The sequence below is a fragment of the Symphalangus syndactylus genome, chromosome 17, assembly GCF_028878055.3.
Source record: "Symphalangus syndactylus isolate Jambi chromosome 17, NHGRI_mSymSyn1-v2.1_pri, whole genome shotgun sequence".
Lineage (NCBI taxonomy): Eukaryota > Metazoa > Chordata > Mammalia > Primates > Hylobatidae > Symphalangus > Symphalangus syndactylus.
In genome coordinates this window covers 99,775,976-99,794,306 of record NC_072439.2, presented here as the reverse complement: position 1 = coordinate 99,794,306, position 18,331 = coordinate 99,775,976, and the positions used below count along the sequence as shown (strand labels likewise).

General features: G+C 39.8%; 1 protein-coding gene across 14 annotated transcripts in view; it reads right to left on the bottom strand.

Moving 5' to 3' along the window:
• The window catches only part of LRCH3 (leucine rich repeats and calponin homology domain containing 3), a 96,780-nt gene that overhangs the window by 58,215 nt on the left and 20,234 nt on the right, over positions 1-18,331 (bottom strand). For all 14 annotated transcript variants that reach the window (XR_010116723.1, XR_010116722.1, XR_010116724.1 and 11 more), the window contains exons 2-4: positions 11,030-11,174; positions 9,111-9,237; positions 5,891-5,996 (exon numbers count right to left, since the gene is read on the bottom strand). Coding sequence is in view for 11 of the 14 variants with exons in the window: in XM_063622169.1 (XP_063478239.1) it covers positions 5,891-5,996; positions 9,111-9,237; positions 11,030-11,174 (378 nt within the window). In the remaining 3 variants the exon portion in view is untranslated. The remainder of the gene's footprint in view (positions 1-5,890; positions 5,997-9,110; positions 9,238-11,029; positions 11,175-18,331) is intronic.

The following is an 18,331-nucleotide window of genomic DNA, read 5'->3' as shown; positions in this document are numbered from 1 at the left end:
CCTACTTCATCCCAGGAATGGCCATAGTTAAGAATATACACAATAACGAAGAAGAAATGGAGCTTCTTTCTCTGAATAAATGTCACAGCCCCATATAAAAGGCCTTTATATAATGATACAGAATTTCTTCTAATAAAATACACAGCTTGTTGTTTAATTACCATTATACAATTTCTGCCCAGTATACTGAGAACTTCTAATCAGCCATATAAAGTTAGTATATGATCCACAGACATTTAGACATCTCCAACATCAAAACCAACTAACCAAAAAAAGGAACTCAGAAGAAACAGGTATTTTATAGAAAGCAGAAGAAAATTTTGAAAAGCTAGACTATCTTTAGTTTCAGAAGAGAAGGTCCTTAATCACTGAAACATGAAAGGAATTATTTTTTAAAAATCACAGAATGAGTTTGTAGAAATGAAAAAATATAATGGTAGCAATTAAAAATTCATAAGAATGGTTGGAACTATTTTACCATAAGATAACACAAAATGGCACCTAAATGAATAATAAAAAATATAAGAAAAATCAGCCAGGCGTGGTGGCTCAAGCCTGTAATCCCAGCACTTTGGGAGGCTGAGGCGGGCGGATCACGAGGTCAGGAGATCGAGACCATTCCGGCTAACACGGTGAAACCCCGTCTCTACTAAAAATACAAAAAATTAGCTGGGCGTGGTGGTGGGCACCTGTAGTCCCAGCTACTCGGGAGGCTGAGGCAGGAGAATGGCGTGAACCCGGAAGGTGGAGCTTGCAGTGAGCCGAGATCACGCCACTGCACTCCAGCCTGGGAGACAGAGCATGACTCTGTCTCAAAAAAAAAAAAAAAAGAAAAAGAAAAATCATCAAAGAAGATCAACAAAGAGGTCTAATAACATCCAATTCAAAATAATTCAAAAAGAGGACAGAGAAACCAGAATAAAGAAAATTATATATAAAAAAAAGATACAAAACAATTTCCCAAAACCGAAGATATGGATTTCTGGTTTGGAAAGGGGCCAAGTATCCAGTACATTAAATTAAAACAACTCATACTGTGGCACATTAACATAAAATTTCAGAGCAGCAGATAAACAGGGACCATCTTAAAATCTTCCAGAGAGCAACAGCTGGTCACAAAAGACTGGGATTAAGAATGAATGGCATCAGATTTTCAACCATCAATTTTAAACACTGAAAGCAGAAAGTGAAAAAAGACTTAAAAGTCTTGAAAGAAAATAGTTTTCAACCTGGATTTATAATCAAACAATCAAGGGGGAACATAGAATAAAGATATTTATTTTCCAGTGAAGTCTCAAAAATATGTTCTCCCATGACGTGTTCTTGGGAAGCTACTAGGAGATGTCCTCCAGCAAAACAGGGAGTAACTGAGGAAGATCCAGAGTCTAGGACTCACAGTATTTAACACAGAACAAAGAAAGCTGGGTAGCAGGCCAGGCATGGTGGCTCACGCCTGTAATCTCAGCACTTTGGGAGGCCGAGGCGGGTGAATCACGAGGTCAGAAGTTCAAGACCAGCCTGGCCAAGATGGTGACACCCCATCTCTACTAAAAATACAAAAGTTAGCCAGGCGTGGTGGCGGGCTCCTATAATCCCAGCTACTTCAGAGGCTGAGGCAGAGAATCGCTTGAACCCGGGAGGCAGAGGTTACCGTGAGCCCAGATCACGCCAGTGTACTCCAGCCTGGGTGACAGAGTGAGACTGTATCAAAAAAAAAAAAAAAGCTGGGCAGCAACACTAGAGAACAGCCAGTCCATATCAGAAGAGAAAAAAAGGGCTCAGTGAGGCAGAAGTACAGGGAAAAAAGGGATAGAGAATCTGGTCTGACTAGGAAGCCTGCTGGAAAAACAGGGTGGAATTAGCCACAGACACACATAAAAATAAGCATATAAAAAGATAAGAAACTATTACCTCTAGGGAAAAAAAAAAAAAAGCCAGGCGTGGTGGCTCATGCCTGTAATCCCAGCACTTTGGGAGGCCGAGGCGGGTAGATCACGAGGTCAGGGGTTCGAGACCAGCCTGACCAACATGGTGAAACCCCATCTCTACTAAAAATACAAAAATTAGCTGGGCATGGTGGCGGGCGCCTGTAATCCCAGCTACTCAGGAGGCTGAAGCAGGAGAATTGCTTGAACCCAAGAGGTGGAGGCTGCAGTGAGTCGAGATCATGCCACTGCACTCCAGCCTGGGCGACAGAGCAAGACTCTGTCTCAAAAAAAAAAAAAAAAAAAAGAAAAAAACATGTACAAGAAAGGAATAAAATCAGAGTACATCACTTGAATTGGCAGGGAACAGTGTCTACATAATTGTAGTAATGTGAGCACTGAGTAACAATTTAATCAGAAGTTGTGCTAAAACTACACTGGGAAGATGGGAGGAAAGCAGTAAAGGCATGGTATGGTGACAGTGTAAGGAAACCAAATCCCCATCTCTCATCACAATAGGAAGCTGACATAAGTGTCAAAGTTGCCCAAACCAGCAATAGCTATACAAACATATCAATTAGAAATATGTCAGCAGTCTGGGCACTGTGGCTCATGCCTGTAATCTCAGCACTTTGGGAGGCTGAGGTGGGCGGATTGCTTGAGTCCAGGAGACCAGCCAGGGAAACATGGTGAGACCCTTGTCTCTACAAAACAATACAAAAATTTCTGGGTGTGATGGTGCGTGTCTGCAGTCCCAGCTACTTGGAAGGCTCAGATGGGAGGATGGCTTCAGCCCATGGAGTTCGAGGCTACAGTGAGCTCTGATTGTGCCACGCACTCCAGCCTGGGCAACAGAGTGAGACCCTATCTCAAAAAAAAAAAAAAAAAAAAAAAGAGTCAAAGGAGTTTAATGAAGGTACATACTTTTGGCCATTGAAATTGGTGTGTAGGGAAGTTTGAGGCAGGGGAACGATATTATTTAAGATTCTTGGCCGGGCGCAGTGGCTCACGCCTGTAATCTCAGCACTTTGGGAGGCTGAGGCAGGTGGATCACGAGGTCAGGAGATCAAGACCATCCTGGGCAACATGGTGAAACCCCGTCTCTACTAAAAATACAAAAAAGGCCAGGCGCGGTGGCTCACGCCTGTAATCCTAGCACTTTGGGAGGCTGAGGCGGGTGGATCATGAGGTCAGGAGTTTGAGACCAGCCTGGCCAACATAATGAAACCTCGTCTCTACTAAAAATACAAAAAAAGAAAAAATTAACTGGGCATGGTGGTGGGCACCTGTAATCCCAGCTACTTGGGAGGCTGAGGCAGGAGAATCCCTTGAACCTGGGAGGCGGAGGTTGCAGTGAGCCAAGATCGCGCCACTGTACTCCAGCCAGGGCGACAGTGCGAGACTCTGTCTCAAAAAAAAAAAGAAGCAAAAACACAAAAATTAGCTGGGTGTGGTGGCAGGTGCCTGTAATGCCAGCTACTTGGGAGGCTGAGGCAGGAGAATGGCATGAACCCAGGAGGCGGAGCTTGCAGTGAGCCGAGATCGCACCACTGTACTCCAGCCTGGGTGACAGAGTGAGACTCCGTCTCAAGGAAAAAAAAAAAAAGAAGAAGATTCTTAATAATTTTAATATTTTTTGAATTATGTAACATATTATTTGGTAAAAATTAATTTTAAATCAAAATGGCAATATAACAAACGATATATGACATCTACCAAATTGCAATGTTAGAAATTACCAATTAAGTAACACAAACTTCAACACGAACGAATGTAGCTGTTGGAATAAAGCTTCACTTGCCAACTCAGTTCAACTATATGTGCTGAGATTATAAAATAAACTGTTAAAAAAAATTGAAACTATTTGTGTGATAAACCATTTTGTCGGCAGTCTACAATCAAAATAAGATACACAAATAAATTAGCTGATGAAACTATTAAGCTTCCATTGTCATCCAAAATGCTCAATTTTCATTTTGATTAAAACCCTAATATTCTCATTAATTGATTTCACACTAAGTATTATTATAGGAGTAAGTCTTTGAAGACCAACCACAGTAGGTGAGTCCTGAGTACAGAGGTAACCCTAGAGAGAAATGTGGGGTTATAAGGTCCTGGAGGTCATGATTGTGGTTTTGCTAACCTTCATTTACATTCCTGCGTTGGCAGCAAACAGAAGCAGCAGAAAATAAGGAAGGCCTTGAGGATAAAAAGTGTGAAGGTTCCTGGACAAGCCAAGTGAGAGGAAAGACACGCGAGATTTTGGTTGCAGTAAGTATATAAAAGTGGACTGAAAAGGTCACGTTCTTACACATTTACTTGGAATCCAAAATGTCAAAGCTCCACTAGTATGTTAGAACTAAATATTATGCTGGATCAAATTGGTATAAATATTTGAATTCCACAGGGAAAGTGAAAACATCATTAGTTAATTCAACATGTATTGTGGCCAGGCGCAGTGGCTCACGCCTATAATCCCAGCACTCCGAGAGGCTGAGGCAAGTGGATCTCTTGACCCCAGGAGTTTGAGACCAGCCTGGGCAACATGGCAAAACCCTGTCTCTACTAAAAGTACAAAAATTAGGTGGCATGGTGGCAAGTGCCTGTAGTCTAAGCTACCTGGGAGGCTGAGGTGAGAGGATCACCTAAACCTGAGGTCGAGGCTGCAGTGAGCCATGTTCGTGCCACTGCACTCTAGCCTGAGTAATGGGAGTGAGACCCTGTCTCAAAACAAACAAAATATTGATTGTACACTGTAAGTCATATTTTGTCAAAGAACCCAGAAAAGCACTGTCGTGAAAACACCTTGAGAAGATTCCTTGTTTTTCTGGAATGTTTACCAATAAATTTCTGTATTTGATTCAAATTAATCTAGAAAATAGTGCAGGGGAAAGTAAATGAGAGCACAGTTGAGACAAGACTTGCCATGAGCTGATGACTCTTACTGCTGGGTGATAAGCAGAAACATATAGGAAGAAATATATATTCTGGATCTCATAAAATAATAGCTCTCATTTTCATCTTCCTTTCTAGCATTGTTTCATTAATTTGTGAAAGACTGATAAATTAGACTTCATTAATGTTTAATCATTTTTATCAATCAAATACATATATCAAAGCTTGTAGTCAGCCTAAGTAAATAACCCGTCTCTTAGCGCAGTCTCTCACCCCATATATCATTCACTCTACACATCACCTCCACATGGTTCACTAGCCTCTGTCTGAACATCTCCAGTGACCGGTTAAGTTCAGGTCACAGTCCATTTTTAAGTGAGTGCTAACTGCGGAAATCTTTTTCATTATACTACACTATCCCCTTATCCAAACATGTTACATTTCCCCCAAACAGTCATGCTTACTGAAATTTCCAGTGACCCTACCCTGAGTTATTAATTACATTGGTTGACAAGATCTAAAAATAAAATCAAAGGTCAAGAGTTATCAAACCTTTTCATTGAAGAGGCTTTTAAAATCCACAATAGAACAGATAACACTATTAAATAAACCATTAGATTTCAAACACTGGTGGTAACACACACACTCTCTCACACACACACAAACATACACAGACACACACACTCTCTCTCTCTCTCTCTGTGTCCCCCCCCTTTTTTAAACAGGGTCTCTTTCTGGTGCTCAGGCTAGAGTGCAGTGACGCCACCACAGCTCACTGCAGCCTTGACCTCCTGGGCTCAGGGACTCCTCCCACCTCAGCTTCCTGAGTAGCTAGGACTACAAGAGTGCGCCAGCCCCCTGGGCTAATTTGTTAATTTTTTGTGGAGACAGACTCCCTATATTGCCCAGGCTGGTCTCCAATTCCTGGGTTCAAGCAATCCTCCCTCCTTGCCCTCCCATTACAGGCATGAGCCACAGCGCCCAGCCTGGATGTAACCCTTACACATTTTTGTCTTGATTGGTCTGAGAGAGCTTTAAAATAATAAAACAATTATTTCATAGTTTCTTACCTTCAGGCAAATGTACTAGGTGATTTCTTCTTATATTAAGGTCTCTCAAGGCCTCCAGGTTACCAATTTGGGAAGGTATAGTTTGAATTTCATTGCAGCTCACATCCTATTTTGAAAAGATACAAAATAAAGATTGTCCTAACATTACAAACTTGTCTGCTTTAAACTGTCTATAAAATTAGGTATGTTTGGGAGACCTTCTGGTATCTCACTTAATAGCTTAATTCAATGGTTCTGAAAAGAGACTACCTACAGGTTCGAAGATTAGTAAATTCAGAATATAATTCTGAGATCAGCCAAAATAATTTGTAAACCCATCATTATATGAACAGAGGGAAGCTGCCACATTAACACTTAAAATTCTTCCAATATGACTAAAAGAAAATAATACATTTACTATTTAGAAAAGGCCGCTTGCTGCCGAGTATGGTGGCTCATGCCTGTAATCCCAGCACTCTGGGAAGCCGAGGTGGGTGGATCGCGTGAGCCCAGGAGTTTCAGACCAGCCTGGGCAACATGGTAAGGCCTCGTCTCTATTTTCTTTTTTTAAAAAAGAAAAAAGAATAAAAAGAGACCGCTTGCCAAATTTTTCAATAAGCTTCAAATGTTAATTTTCTTAAAGTATGCTTAGAGAAAATACTATTTTTACTTTTCCTACCAATTAATAATTGAAGTAGAATCAGAAGCTAGACTTTTTTTTTTTCTTTTTTTTGAGATGGAGTCTCGCTGTTGTCACCTGAGCTGGAGTGCAATGGCACGATCTCAGCTCACTGTAACCTCCGCCTCCCGGGTTCCAGCAATTCTCCTGCCTCAGCCTCCCAAGTAGCTGCGATTACAGGCACCCGCCACCACACCCAGCTAATTTTTGTATTTTTAGTAGAGATGGGGTTTCATCATGTTGACCAGGCTGGTCTCGAACTCCTGACCTCAGGTGATCCACCTGCCTCAGCCTCCCAAAGTGCTGCAATTACAGGCATGAGCCACCGTGCCCGGCCAGAAGCTAGACTTCTGAGTCCAGTGCTCCTCTAGGCATTAAAATGTTTCTAAAAGAAGTTGAAAGGATATAGGTTCAAATCCGAGCTAGAAAAAAACAAAGTTGAAAGCATAAAAAAATCGAGTCTGAGCCAAAAGGTAACAGCAATGTATAATCTCTCAGAAAATACGCAAGCTGGAAGCAGCAGTCTGCTTTCACTTAATGAAGAGGAAAAAATCGAGTCTGAGCCAAAAGGTAATAGCAATGTATAATCTCTCAGAAAATACGTATGTTGAAAACAGCAGTCTGCTTTCACTTAATGAAGAGGAAAAAAAGAGCGAGCCAACAAGGATGTTGCTGAAAGATCATCAGACGGGAATGGAGAGCTTTAGGGACACTCATTCATTTTTTTTTTTTTTTTCAGACAGAGTCTCACTCTGTCACCCAGGCTGGAGTGCAGTGGTGTGATCTCGGCTCACTGCAACCTCTGCCTCCTGTGTTCAAGTGATTCTCCCGCCTCAGCCTCCCAAGTTGCTGGAATGACAGGTGCATGCCACCACGCCTGGCTAATTTTTGTATTTTTAGTAGAGATGGGGTTTCACCATGTTGGTCAGGTTGGTCTCGAACTCCTGACCTCAGGTGATCTGCCCCCCTCGGCCTCCCAAAGTGCTGGGATTACAACTGTGAGCCACTGTGCCTGGCCAGGACACTAATCCTTATTCTGCCACAAGTTCCTTATATGACTGAAGATATCAATTAACCTCTTTTGTAGAAAACAAAAAGCAGCTTCTATAACACATCTCTACCTTTTAAGTATTTAGGATTGAATAAGTAGAAACAAAATGTTTAAATGATTTGAAAATAAGAATTTGAATTAGAGTATAGTTTACTTCTAGTTCATGTTTTTAACCCAAGTTCTGAAGAGATGCCGATAAACATACATTCTGATCTTTATGTCCCAGGTCTAACTGGCTCCAAAAATAGTGGTCTAGAATGTAGACTCTAATTTTAATATATTTGTGGATTTTCACCTGTAACCTCTTATATTCATAATCTACCTGGAAAAAGTGATCCAACTGTATTACATATATGTATTAATTTATGATAACCATCTTCCATCTTTGTTAATAAACCTACATGAAACCATACCCCTAAATCCTAATGGACATAATTGTATTTGAGCACTTCAGAACGAGTTAAGGTAGTCTGGTTTCAAATACTATTTCTGTTACATAACCTTAGGCAAGTTATTTAACCTATTTGAGTGCTAGCTTCCTCAGGTATAAAATGAAAATAATTTTAGTAATCAATGCATAATATTATTATGGTGATTAAATGAGAAAATTGTTATTCCCATGCTCAGAAGGTAAATACTCAAGAAGTGATTAGGTGAAGGAGTTCAATTAAGTGTCTTAGAAAATACAGGGCAACAGGGCCAGGCGAGGTGGCTCATGCCTGTAATCTCAGCACTTTGGGAGGCCGAGGTGGGCAGATCACAAGGTCAGGAGATCAAGACTATCCTGGCTAACACGGTGAAACCCTGTCTCTACTAAAAATACAAAAAAATTAACTAGGCATGGCGGCGGGCGCCTGTGGTCCCAGCTACTCAGAAGGCTGAGGCAGGAGAATGGCATGAACCTGGGAGGCAGAGCTTGCAGTGAGCCGAGACTGCACCACTGCACTCCAGCCTGGGCAACAGAGCAACACTCTGTCTCAAAAAACAAACAAACAAACAAACATGGCAATGAAGTATATTTTATAGAGTGGGAGATAGGTTCTAAAGATATAATGTAAGGCAAAAAATAAACCTGACCTTTGTAGTGCCACTCCCCTACAAGAGCTAATCAAAAATCAGAATACTGATGATACAAACAAATTTATTTTGAAAAATTCAATTATATTAACATATCTCAAAAATTTAATGACACAGAAATCATTTAATATTGGTTAGAACCTAATTCTAATGACCTTTTCCCATCTGTGTGGGCCGATTAGACTTGTACTTTCCATTCTTAATTCTGTGTGCCCACCACTTGAGTACGGAAAATTCAGTACATGATTCATTACCAATACTGGAAAATAAGTCAAAAACATGTATCAATAATAAATCTTTGCCATATAAAAGACTATGGCATGACTTTGTATACATATCTCTCTCCAAGGTTTCATATATATATGTATATATACACACACACACACACACAATACATACACACACACGTTGGACAATCAAAAATATTAACTCACAAGTTCCATCAAATGTCTGAGGTGTCCAATTTCTTCTGGAAGTGACACCAATTTGTTATTACTAGCAATTAAGACTTTCAATGGCAAATTACATAAGTGTACCGGCAATGTTGACAGTTGGTTCCGACTAAATGGGTAAGTAGAAAGAGAGAAGAATCAGAGTTCACCACTGAAGAAAAATTTTCTGCCACACTTGTAATCTACTTCCCTCATCATTACAATATTATAATCAAATGCACATAAATGGTGAAAATGTAGCTCTATGGAAAAAAAGCAGTAAGTTGTGATTTCATAGATCACACAAACTAAGTTACAGGTAAAGAATTTTTATTTATACAAAGACATGCAAACCAGAACTAAAGGTAAAATAATAAAACACATCTATCGGCCGGGCGCAGTGGCTCATGCCTGTAATCCCAGCACTTTGGGAGGCCAAGGCAGGTGGATCGCCGGAGGTCGGGGGGTTCGAGACCAGCCTGGCCAACATGGCAAAACCCCGTCTCTACTAAAAATACAAAATTAGCCGGGCGTGGAGGCATGTGCCTGTAATCCCAGCTACTCGGGAGGCTGAAGCAGGAGAATGGCTTAAACCCAGGAGATGGAGGTTGTGGTGAGCCAAGATCGCACCATTGCACTCCAGCCTGGGCAACAAGAGTAAAACCCTGTCTTAAAAGAAAAAGAAAAAAAAAAAAAAACCCACATCTATCAAGATAAAAATAAATTAGATTTTTACGTATGTAAATTTAACCTCTTATTCCTTAGGACCAATTCCCTCCCCATTTGTAAGATCTTTTACTGAGATCATAAGCCACACTTTTTAATCCAGTAACAATTCCACTCCCAAACATCTATCTGAAGGAAAGAGAAAAGTAAACATTTACATACAAAATTCTCTACTAATATTATTTTTATCATGGTGAAAAACTGGAAGAAACTAAGATCCCAGAGGAAAATTTATTTTCAACAGTATATAAACTGTACCACAAAATAATTACATACAAAAATAGTTTTAAAGAATGTTTCATAAGGGGAAAACTCATTTAAAAATTTGACTAAAAGCCTGGAAAAACAGAAGGAAAAGATCACTTATAAAATTAAGATACATTTTGATGAATTTCCTTTATATTTTTCCACATTTGCACATTATCTTCAATGAACATTTGTAACTTTTATAGTGAAATAAAACAACAAGAGTTATTTTAAGATGTGAAAGTGGAGTAGACTAGTTGAATAAATGCATTCATACATTCGGAACTTAATATGCAAAAATACATGGTCACAAGAAACAAAGTAATTTCAGATCTATTATTCTTATTTAATGAAGCTAATTAGAAAATGTAATTGGAGAAGCACCTGCTACAAGACTGCTGCAAGCTCCTCAGGCAAATGGCTCAGTAAGGTTTGTTAATTACAGGCATCCCCAACTAACAACAGCTGACGTGAAATTTTTTGGCTTTATGACGGTGGGAAAGCAATACACATTCAGTAGAAACCACACTTTACTACACTATCTAGTAAATTGTATGAGCTATTCAATACTTTATTATAAAATAAGCCTTGTGTTAGAAGATTTTGCCCAACTGTAGCCTAAGATAAGTGTTTTGAGCACATTTAAAGTAGGCTAGGCTAGGCTATAATGTTTGGTGGATTATGTGGGAAATGCATTTTCAACTTAGATGGGTTTAGTGGGATGTAACCCCACTGCAGTAAGTCAGGGAGCATCTGTACTGCAAAGCCAAAGATAAAGACAGAAACTGGAGGGATATAAGAAATACTGTTAATATATCCAAGAGCACATACAGAAACTGCTGATATGAATAGATAGCATATATATATGTAAATATTTTAGGGAAACAGAGGGGAAAATTGAAAAGATCACATAAAACCAAAAATTTAAAATAAGAAAACAATATTCTTACCTAATATTTAAGAATGTTAGAGCTTGTAGGTTTAAAATTGCCTCTGGAATATACCGAATACAATTTTGGTACAAGTTGAGATTTTCCAGAGAAACAAAGTGACATGCTTCTATAGGAATTTCTGAAAGGCGATTTCGCGACAGGTCTAAAAGAAAAATTAAATTAGGTTTAAAATCAGTCCTTGGAACTTATTTTATTGAAATCTTTTGATTTCCCACATAAACGAAAAAATAAAACTATTATTCTTTAAAAGTAACACAACTTCTAAGGCATATCTGCTTACAAATTATATCAAAGATCCTATCAATCAGTTCCAAATATCCTAAAACAAATAGATCCCTAAAATCCACCTTCCTAAAGGCACATAAAATATGCTGAGGTTTTTGAAAAGCAAAACAAAAAAACACTGTCCCTTTATTCACCAAAGATGATCAAGGTCAGGTCACAAAGACTCAGGAACCATCTTTGTTCCCAATGGCCAAAGATGAGGCAATCTGAGCTTTTTTGATAAAGATGACTGCAGTAGACTGAAATTCATCACATATATTGAACTACATGAGTTTATGACACACACCCAAAAAAGATGACAGAGAACTAATACACTATCTTGTAAACTGGTGATACGGTTTGCCTGTGTCCCCACCCAAGTCTCAACTTGAATTGTATTCCCCAGAATTCCCACATGCTGTGGGAGGGACCCAGTGGAGAGGTAATTCAATCATGGAGGCCGGTTTTTCCGTGTTATTCTCGTGATAGTGAGTAAGTCTCACGAGATCTTATGGGTTTATCAGGGGTTTCGACTTTTGCTCCCTCCTCACTTCCTCTTGCAGCTGCCGTGTAAGTAAGTGCCCTTTGCCTCCCGCCATGATTCTGACGCTTCCCAGCCATGTGGAACTTTAAGTTCCATTAAACCTCCTTTTGTTCCTAGTTTCAGGTCTGTCTTTATCAACAGCATGAAAACGAACTAATACAACTGAAGGAAAAATCAAACATCTGAGGAAATTAAGAGAAAAAAATCAAACATTTATCCTGCCTTCCCTATATGAAGGTATCACTGAGTAAACGATAGATGAATGGGGGCATCTCTCTATAAAAGTATTCTAGCTATGAATAAAAAAGAATGATAGAATATCACAATTTTGAAACCCCTATGAATTAATGGATCTAGAATTGAACATCAATGACTGTTATCTTTACAAAAGATAATCAGAAATTATATGCCTCAGGCCAGGCGCGGTGGCTCACGCCTGTAATCCCAGCACTTTGGGAGGCCGAGGCGGGTGGATCACTTGAGGTCAGGAGTTTGAGACCAGCCTGCCCAACATGGTGAAACCCCATCTCTACTAAAAATACAAAAGTTAGCCGGGCATGTTGGCACACACCTGTAATCCCAGCTACTCGGGAGGCTGAGGCAGAAGAATCGCTTGAACCTGGGAGGCAGAGGTTGCAGTGAGCTGAGATGGAGCCACTATACTCCAGCCTGGGCAACAGAGCGAGATTCCGTCTCAAAAAAAAAAAAAAAAAGAAAGAAATTATATGCCTCCCATTAGAAGAACAGAACATTACCTATGGTCTTGCCAAAGGAACAGAACCTGAGTCTGATTAAGCATCTGGATCAGCCGCAAACTTTCAGAAAATGCAGAAGACAAAGGAATACGATGACAAACCATCCCTCTATCATTACCCATTTTTGATTTAATTAATTACTGTGAGATTCATTTGCTTACCACTGTTTTCTCTATTTTTCTTAATCATAAAGTCACTGTTGGGAATGACTACAGTCAACGATCATTTATTGTACATTTTGAAATAACTAAAAGAGTGTAGTTGGATTGTTTGTAACACAAAGCATCACTGCTTGGGGTGATGGATACCCCATTTACCCTGATGTGATTATTACACATTGTATGGCTCTATCAGAGTATCTTACGGACCCCATAAATATATGCAGCCACTACGTACTCAAAGAAATTTAAAAAACTATAAGATACCACTTCATACCCATTCAGATAACTATTATTAAAAAAGGAAAAAACAGGTGTTGGTAAGAATGTGGAGAAATTGGAACCTTCGCGCTTTGCTGGGTGGAAAGTAAAATGGTGCAGCCACTGTGGAGAAGAATATGGCAGTTCCTCAAAAAATCAAACACGGAAGTATATTTATGATCCATACAATCCAACAATTCCACTTCTGGGAATAGAATGAAAAGAACTGGTTGGGTGTGGTGGCTTGCGCCTGTAATCCCAGCACTTTGACAGGCCAAGGTGGGTGGATCACTTGAGGTCAGGAGTTCGAGACCAGCCTGGCCAACATGGCGAAACCCTGTGTCTACAAAAAATACAAAAATTAGCCAGGCATGGTGGCATGTGCCTGTAATCTCAGCTACTTGAGAGGCTGAGACAGGGGAATCACTTGAACCCAGGAGGCTGTTTGAACCCAGGAGGCTGTTTCAAAAAACTAAAAACAGAGCCACCATATGATCCAGCTTGGTTGCAGTGAGCCAAGATGGCGCCACTACACTCCAGCTTGGGCGACAGAGCGAGACTCCACCTCAAAAAAAAAAAAAAAAAAAACTGAAAGCAGGGACTTGAACAGATATTTGTAGGCCAATATTTACATCAGCATTATTCACAACAGTCAAAAGATGGAAACAAACCAAATGTTTACCAATGGGTGAACAGATATTTCCATAAATGTGTTATACGCTTACAATGGAATATTATTCTACATTCAAAAAGGAATAAAATTCTTTGACATGCTACAACATGAAGTTTGCAAACATTATGGAGTGAAATATGCCAGACATCAAACGATAAATATGATTTCATTTATATGAAGTCCCTAGAACAGCCAAATTCATAAAAGACATAAAGCAGAATGATTCCCAGGAAGTAATGAGGAGTTAGTGTTTAACGCATACAGAGGTGCAGTCTGGGATAATGAAAGAAGTTCTGGAAGTGGATTTAGTTGGTGATAGCTGCACAACAGTATGAAGGTACTTAATACCACTGAACAGATGCTTAAAAATGGGCAAAATGGCATATTTTACCACAACAATTTAAAAAATCAACTGTGTAGTACTCCAAGTAGAAAAGAAATGTAATCTGCCTCTTCTTAGTGACATGTACCTTAAAAATCTCTAAAATTATGGACTTTTCTAATAACCATATCTTATGTCTCAGTAATAAAATGAATAATACACAAATTACAGAAACAAAATTCCAAAGTATTCCTGAACTTCAAATCTCAAAAATTAGTCTCACAACTGTGTAACGGAGACTAGCAGTTAGTAACTTCTTTCCTTCTTAACCCCATTTCTCTCTGCCAGGGAGAAAAATGCTTAATATTTCACTCTATTTGGCTATGTAATTATGACATTAGGACTTATTTCTTTAAATCTCAGTAACTAAGCCAGGAAAACCAAGGTTCATTCCAGTCCAAACACAAATTAATGTTTTCAACAGTATGGCATTTATTAAGAAATGCTAGCAGTCAAAAGTCTTGTGTTCTTCTAATAACTCCTCCAGGCGGTCCCACGCAGTGACATCATCCTTACCCAATCAGCCCATTATGCAAAACCCACATGTACAGTACCATCATTTTCTGTGAGAACAGACACTACTATGAATGCGAAAATGGCCAGGGATGATGACAAATAATCTGTATAAGAGATTTTCAACACTGAGCAATGTAAAACTGTGAAAAATATTATAGGACTAATATCCTTTAACATATAAAGAAATGGTAAATGCAAACTATGAAAATTTCTGAAATACACAATCAATATGAAATAAACTAAAAAGTAATTTTCAAAAAGTCCCTAAATAATTATATAAAAGTAATAATTTAAAATATTATTTGATAGCTATTTAACAAATCACAATGATGCTGTTCATGGTGCATCCCACAGACTAAAGTTTAAACACCAAGAACACAGACAGCAGCGCAGTCACTGAAGACCCCGTGATGAGTCATGAGAGTGGGTTACACTTTTCAGACTTTCTGTTTACATCTGTCACATTTAAAAACAGTTTTTAAAAGGTATTTAAAAGGTATTTCGTTTTCAACCACCTTACCATTCCCATGAAAATTTTACTGAGATAATGCAATAAAAATCATTTTAGCTATTAATATTAATTATGTAACCCAAGGAGATCGCAAAACATAGGTTTTCTAATGCTTTTCATTCAAAAGTCGTATTTTTTTTTTTTACCTGACTTTAGGTTATCTTTTAAAAACTGTTAACTTTTATTTTTATCAAAACAGTATATTTACACAACTTTAAATGCCAGTTAGTGACTTCTGCTTCTGGGAAGATGAAACAAATGTACTTTTTCCTTTTTCTGTTTTCTTCTCCACAATAATTTAAAAAATTAAATGTGTATACTCAAAGTAGAAATGTAATCTGCCTCTTGTTAGTGATATGTATCTTAAAAATCTCTAAAATTATGTAAAATTTTAATTTATAACTAAAACCCGAGATAATATATATAAAACAGATATAAGGTTGAGAGAAGATGGCTAGGAACCTCAGGACTCAAGGAACAATAGCAACGAATTCCCTGGGTTTTCTTTTTGCCTCATGCATCCCAGACTTGGAGCTGACCTCTCCAAGTTTAAAAATAAAATAGCCAGGAACGGTAGGTAGCTCATGCCTGTAATCCCAGCACTTTGAGAGACAGAGGCTGGTGAATCACCTGAGGTCAGGAGTTCGAGACCAGCCTGGCCAACATGGTGAAACCCCGTTTCTAAAATACAAAAATAAGCTGGGCGTGGTGGTGGGCACCTGTAATCTCAGCTACTCAGGAGGCTGAGGCAGGAGAATCCCTTGAACCCAGGAGGCGGAGGCTGCAGTGAGCCGAGATCATGCCGCTGAACTCCAACCTGGGAGTGAAACTCCATCTCAAAAAATAAAAATAACAAAATAATAATAAAGCACCAGGAAAGGGTAGCTTAGCAAGACAGAAAACTTTTAGATAATAACTGCTCTATTCCACCCAAATATCTCAGAAAAAAACTGGAAAAAAACAGGCTTCCCATGCAACCTTTGAGTAGCCTCACCCCTACTCAAAAGTTACGTGGGGAGCCTAAATTTCCATCCTTGCCAGACTGTAATGACTCTTATAATCCCCAAAATGCACAACTGAAAACATTTACAATACTAAGGATCAGGAAGATCTCAAACCGAATAAAAAACAATAAATGCCAACACTAAGATGACAGAGATGCTAGACCATCCTAAGAATGCTTCAGAGAGCAATTACAGACTCTGTTGTAACAAATGAAAACCAGAAAGCCTCAACAACAACAACAAAAAGAAGTTCTCAAGAAAGAAGATATGAAGGGGAAACAAACAGAAAAAGCTCAATGGATGGGTTCAACAGCAGAGTGGAGGGCAGAGAGGAAAGAATCAGTGAGCTGCAAGACAGAACAGAAATTAGCCAGTCTGAACTACAGAGAGAAAACAGACTGGGGGGAAAAACTGAACAGAGCAAGGACTTATGGGACTGTAACAATAATCTAACCCTCATGTCATCAGAATCCTGGAAAAAGAGAAGGAGGTCAGGGCTGAAAAATAAACTGAAGTGAAAGCTTCCTAAGTTTGGCAAGAGTCAAGAACCTATAGATTCAAGAAGCTGAGCAAACCCCAAAGAGGATAAACCCAAAGACATCCACAAGACACATTATAGCCAAACTTCTGAAAACTGAAGACAGAGAAAAAAAGTCCTTTTTTTTTTTTTTTAAGACAGGGTCTCACTCTGTTACCCCAGCTGGAGTGCAGTGGCACCATCATGGCTCACTGCAACCTCTACCTCTTGGGCCCGAGAGATCCTCCCACCTCAGCCTCCTGAGTAGCTGGGACTACAGGCACACACTACCACTCCTGGCTAATTTTTATATTTTTTGTAGAGAAGATGTCTCACTATGTTGTCCAGGCTGGTCCTGAACTCCTGGCCTCAAGTGATCCTCCTGCCATGGCCTCCCAAAGTGCTGGGATAACAGGCATGAGCCACCGTGCCTGGCCAAAAAAAAAAAATCTTGAAAGCAGTAAGAGAGAGACAATTGAAATGACAGTAGATTTCATATCAGAAACCGCGGAAGCCAGAAAGAAGTGGCAGAACTTCCTTTTTTTTTTCTGAGACAGTCTCACTCTGTCACCCAGGTTGGAGTGCAGTAGCACGATCACGGCTCACTGCAGCTCTGATCTCCTGGGCTCAAGTGATCCTCCCACCTCAGCCTTCCAGGTAGCTGAGACTACAGGCATGTGCCACCATGCCCAGCTAATTTTTGGAGAGATGGGGTTTCGCCACATTGCCCAGGCTGGTCTTGAACTCCTGGGCTCAAGTGATCTGCCTATCTCGGCCTCCCAAAGTGTTTCAATTACAGGCATGAGCCACTGCGCCTGGCCAAACATCTTTCAATCACTAAAAGAAAGACTGTTCACCCAGAATTGTATATATATCCAGCAAAATGTCCTTCAGGAATCAAGAGGAGATCAACACATTCTCAGATGAATGAAAACTGAGAGTCTGTAGCAGCAGATGTAATCTAAAAGAATGAGTAGGCCGGGCGCCGTGGCTCACGCTTGTAATCCCAGCACTTTGGGAGGCCGAGGCGGGCGGATCACGAGGTCAGGAGATCCAGACCACGGTGAAACCCCGTCTCCACTAAAAAAAATACAAAAAAATTAGCCCGGCGTGGTGGCGGGCGCCTGTAGTCCCAGCTACTCAGAGAGGCTGAGGCAGGAGAATGGTGTGAACCTGGGAGGCGGAGCTTGCAGTGAGCCGAGATTGCGGCTGCACTCCAGCCTGGGCGACAGAAAGGAATCTTAAAACACCAAGAAGGGACACAGCGTATGAGTTTGCTAGAGCTGCCACAACAAAATACCACACAGTAGGCAGCTGAAACAAATGTTATTTTCTCAAATTCTGGAGGCTAGAAGTCAGAGATGAAGGTGTTAGCAGGGCTGGTTTCTTCTGAGGTCTCTCTCACTGGCTTGCAGATGCTGTCTTCTCTCTGGGTCTTCATATCATCTTTCCTCTTTGTCTTTGTCCTAATCTCCTCTTACAGGGACATCACTTGTATTGAATTACGGCCCACCCAAATGATGCCATCTTAACTTAATTACCTCTTTAAAAAAGTACTACCTCCAAACACAATCGCAGGTACTGAGAGTTAGGACTTCAATGTATGAATCTATGGGTGAGGGACAAAATTCAGTACATAACACTAAGCAAAACTACGGGTAAATATAAAAGACTTTCCTTCTCTTGAGTTTTCCAAATTATATTGGAAGCAAAA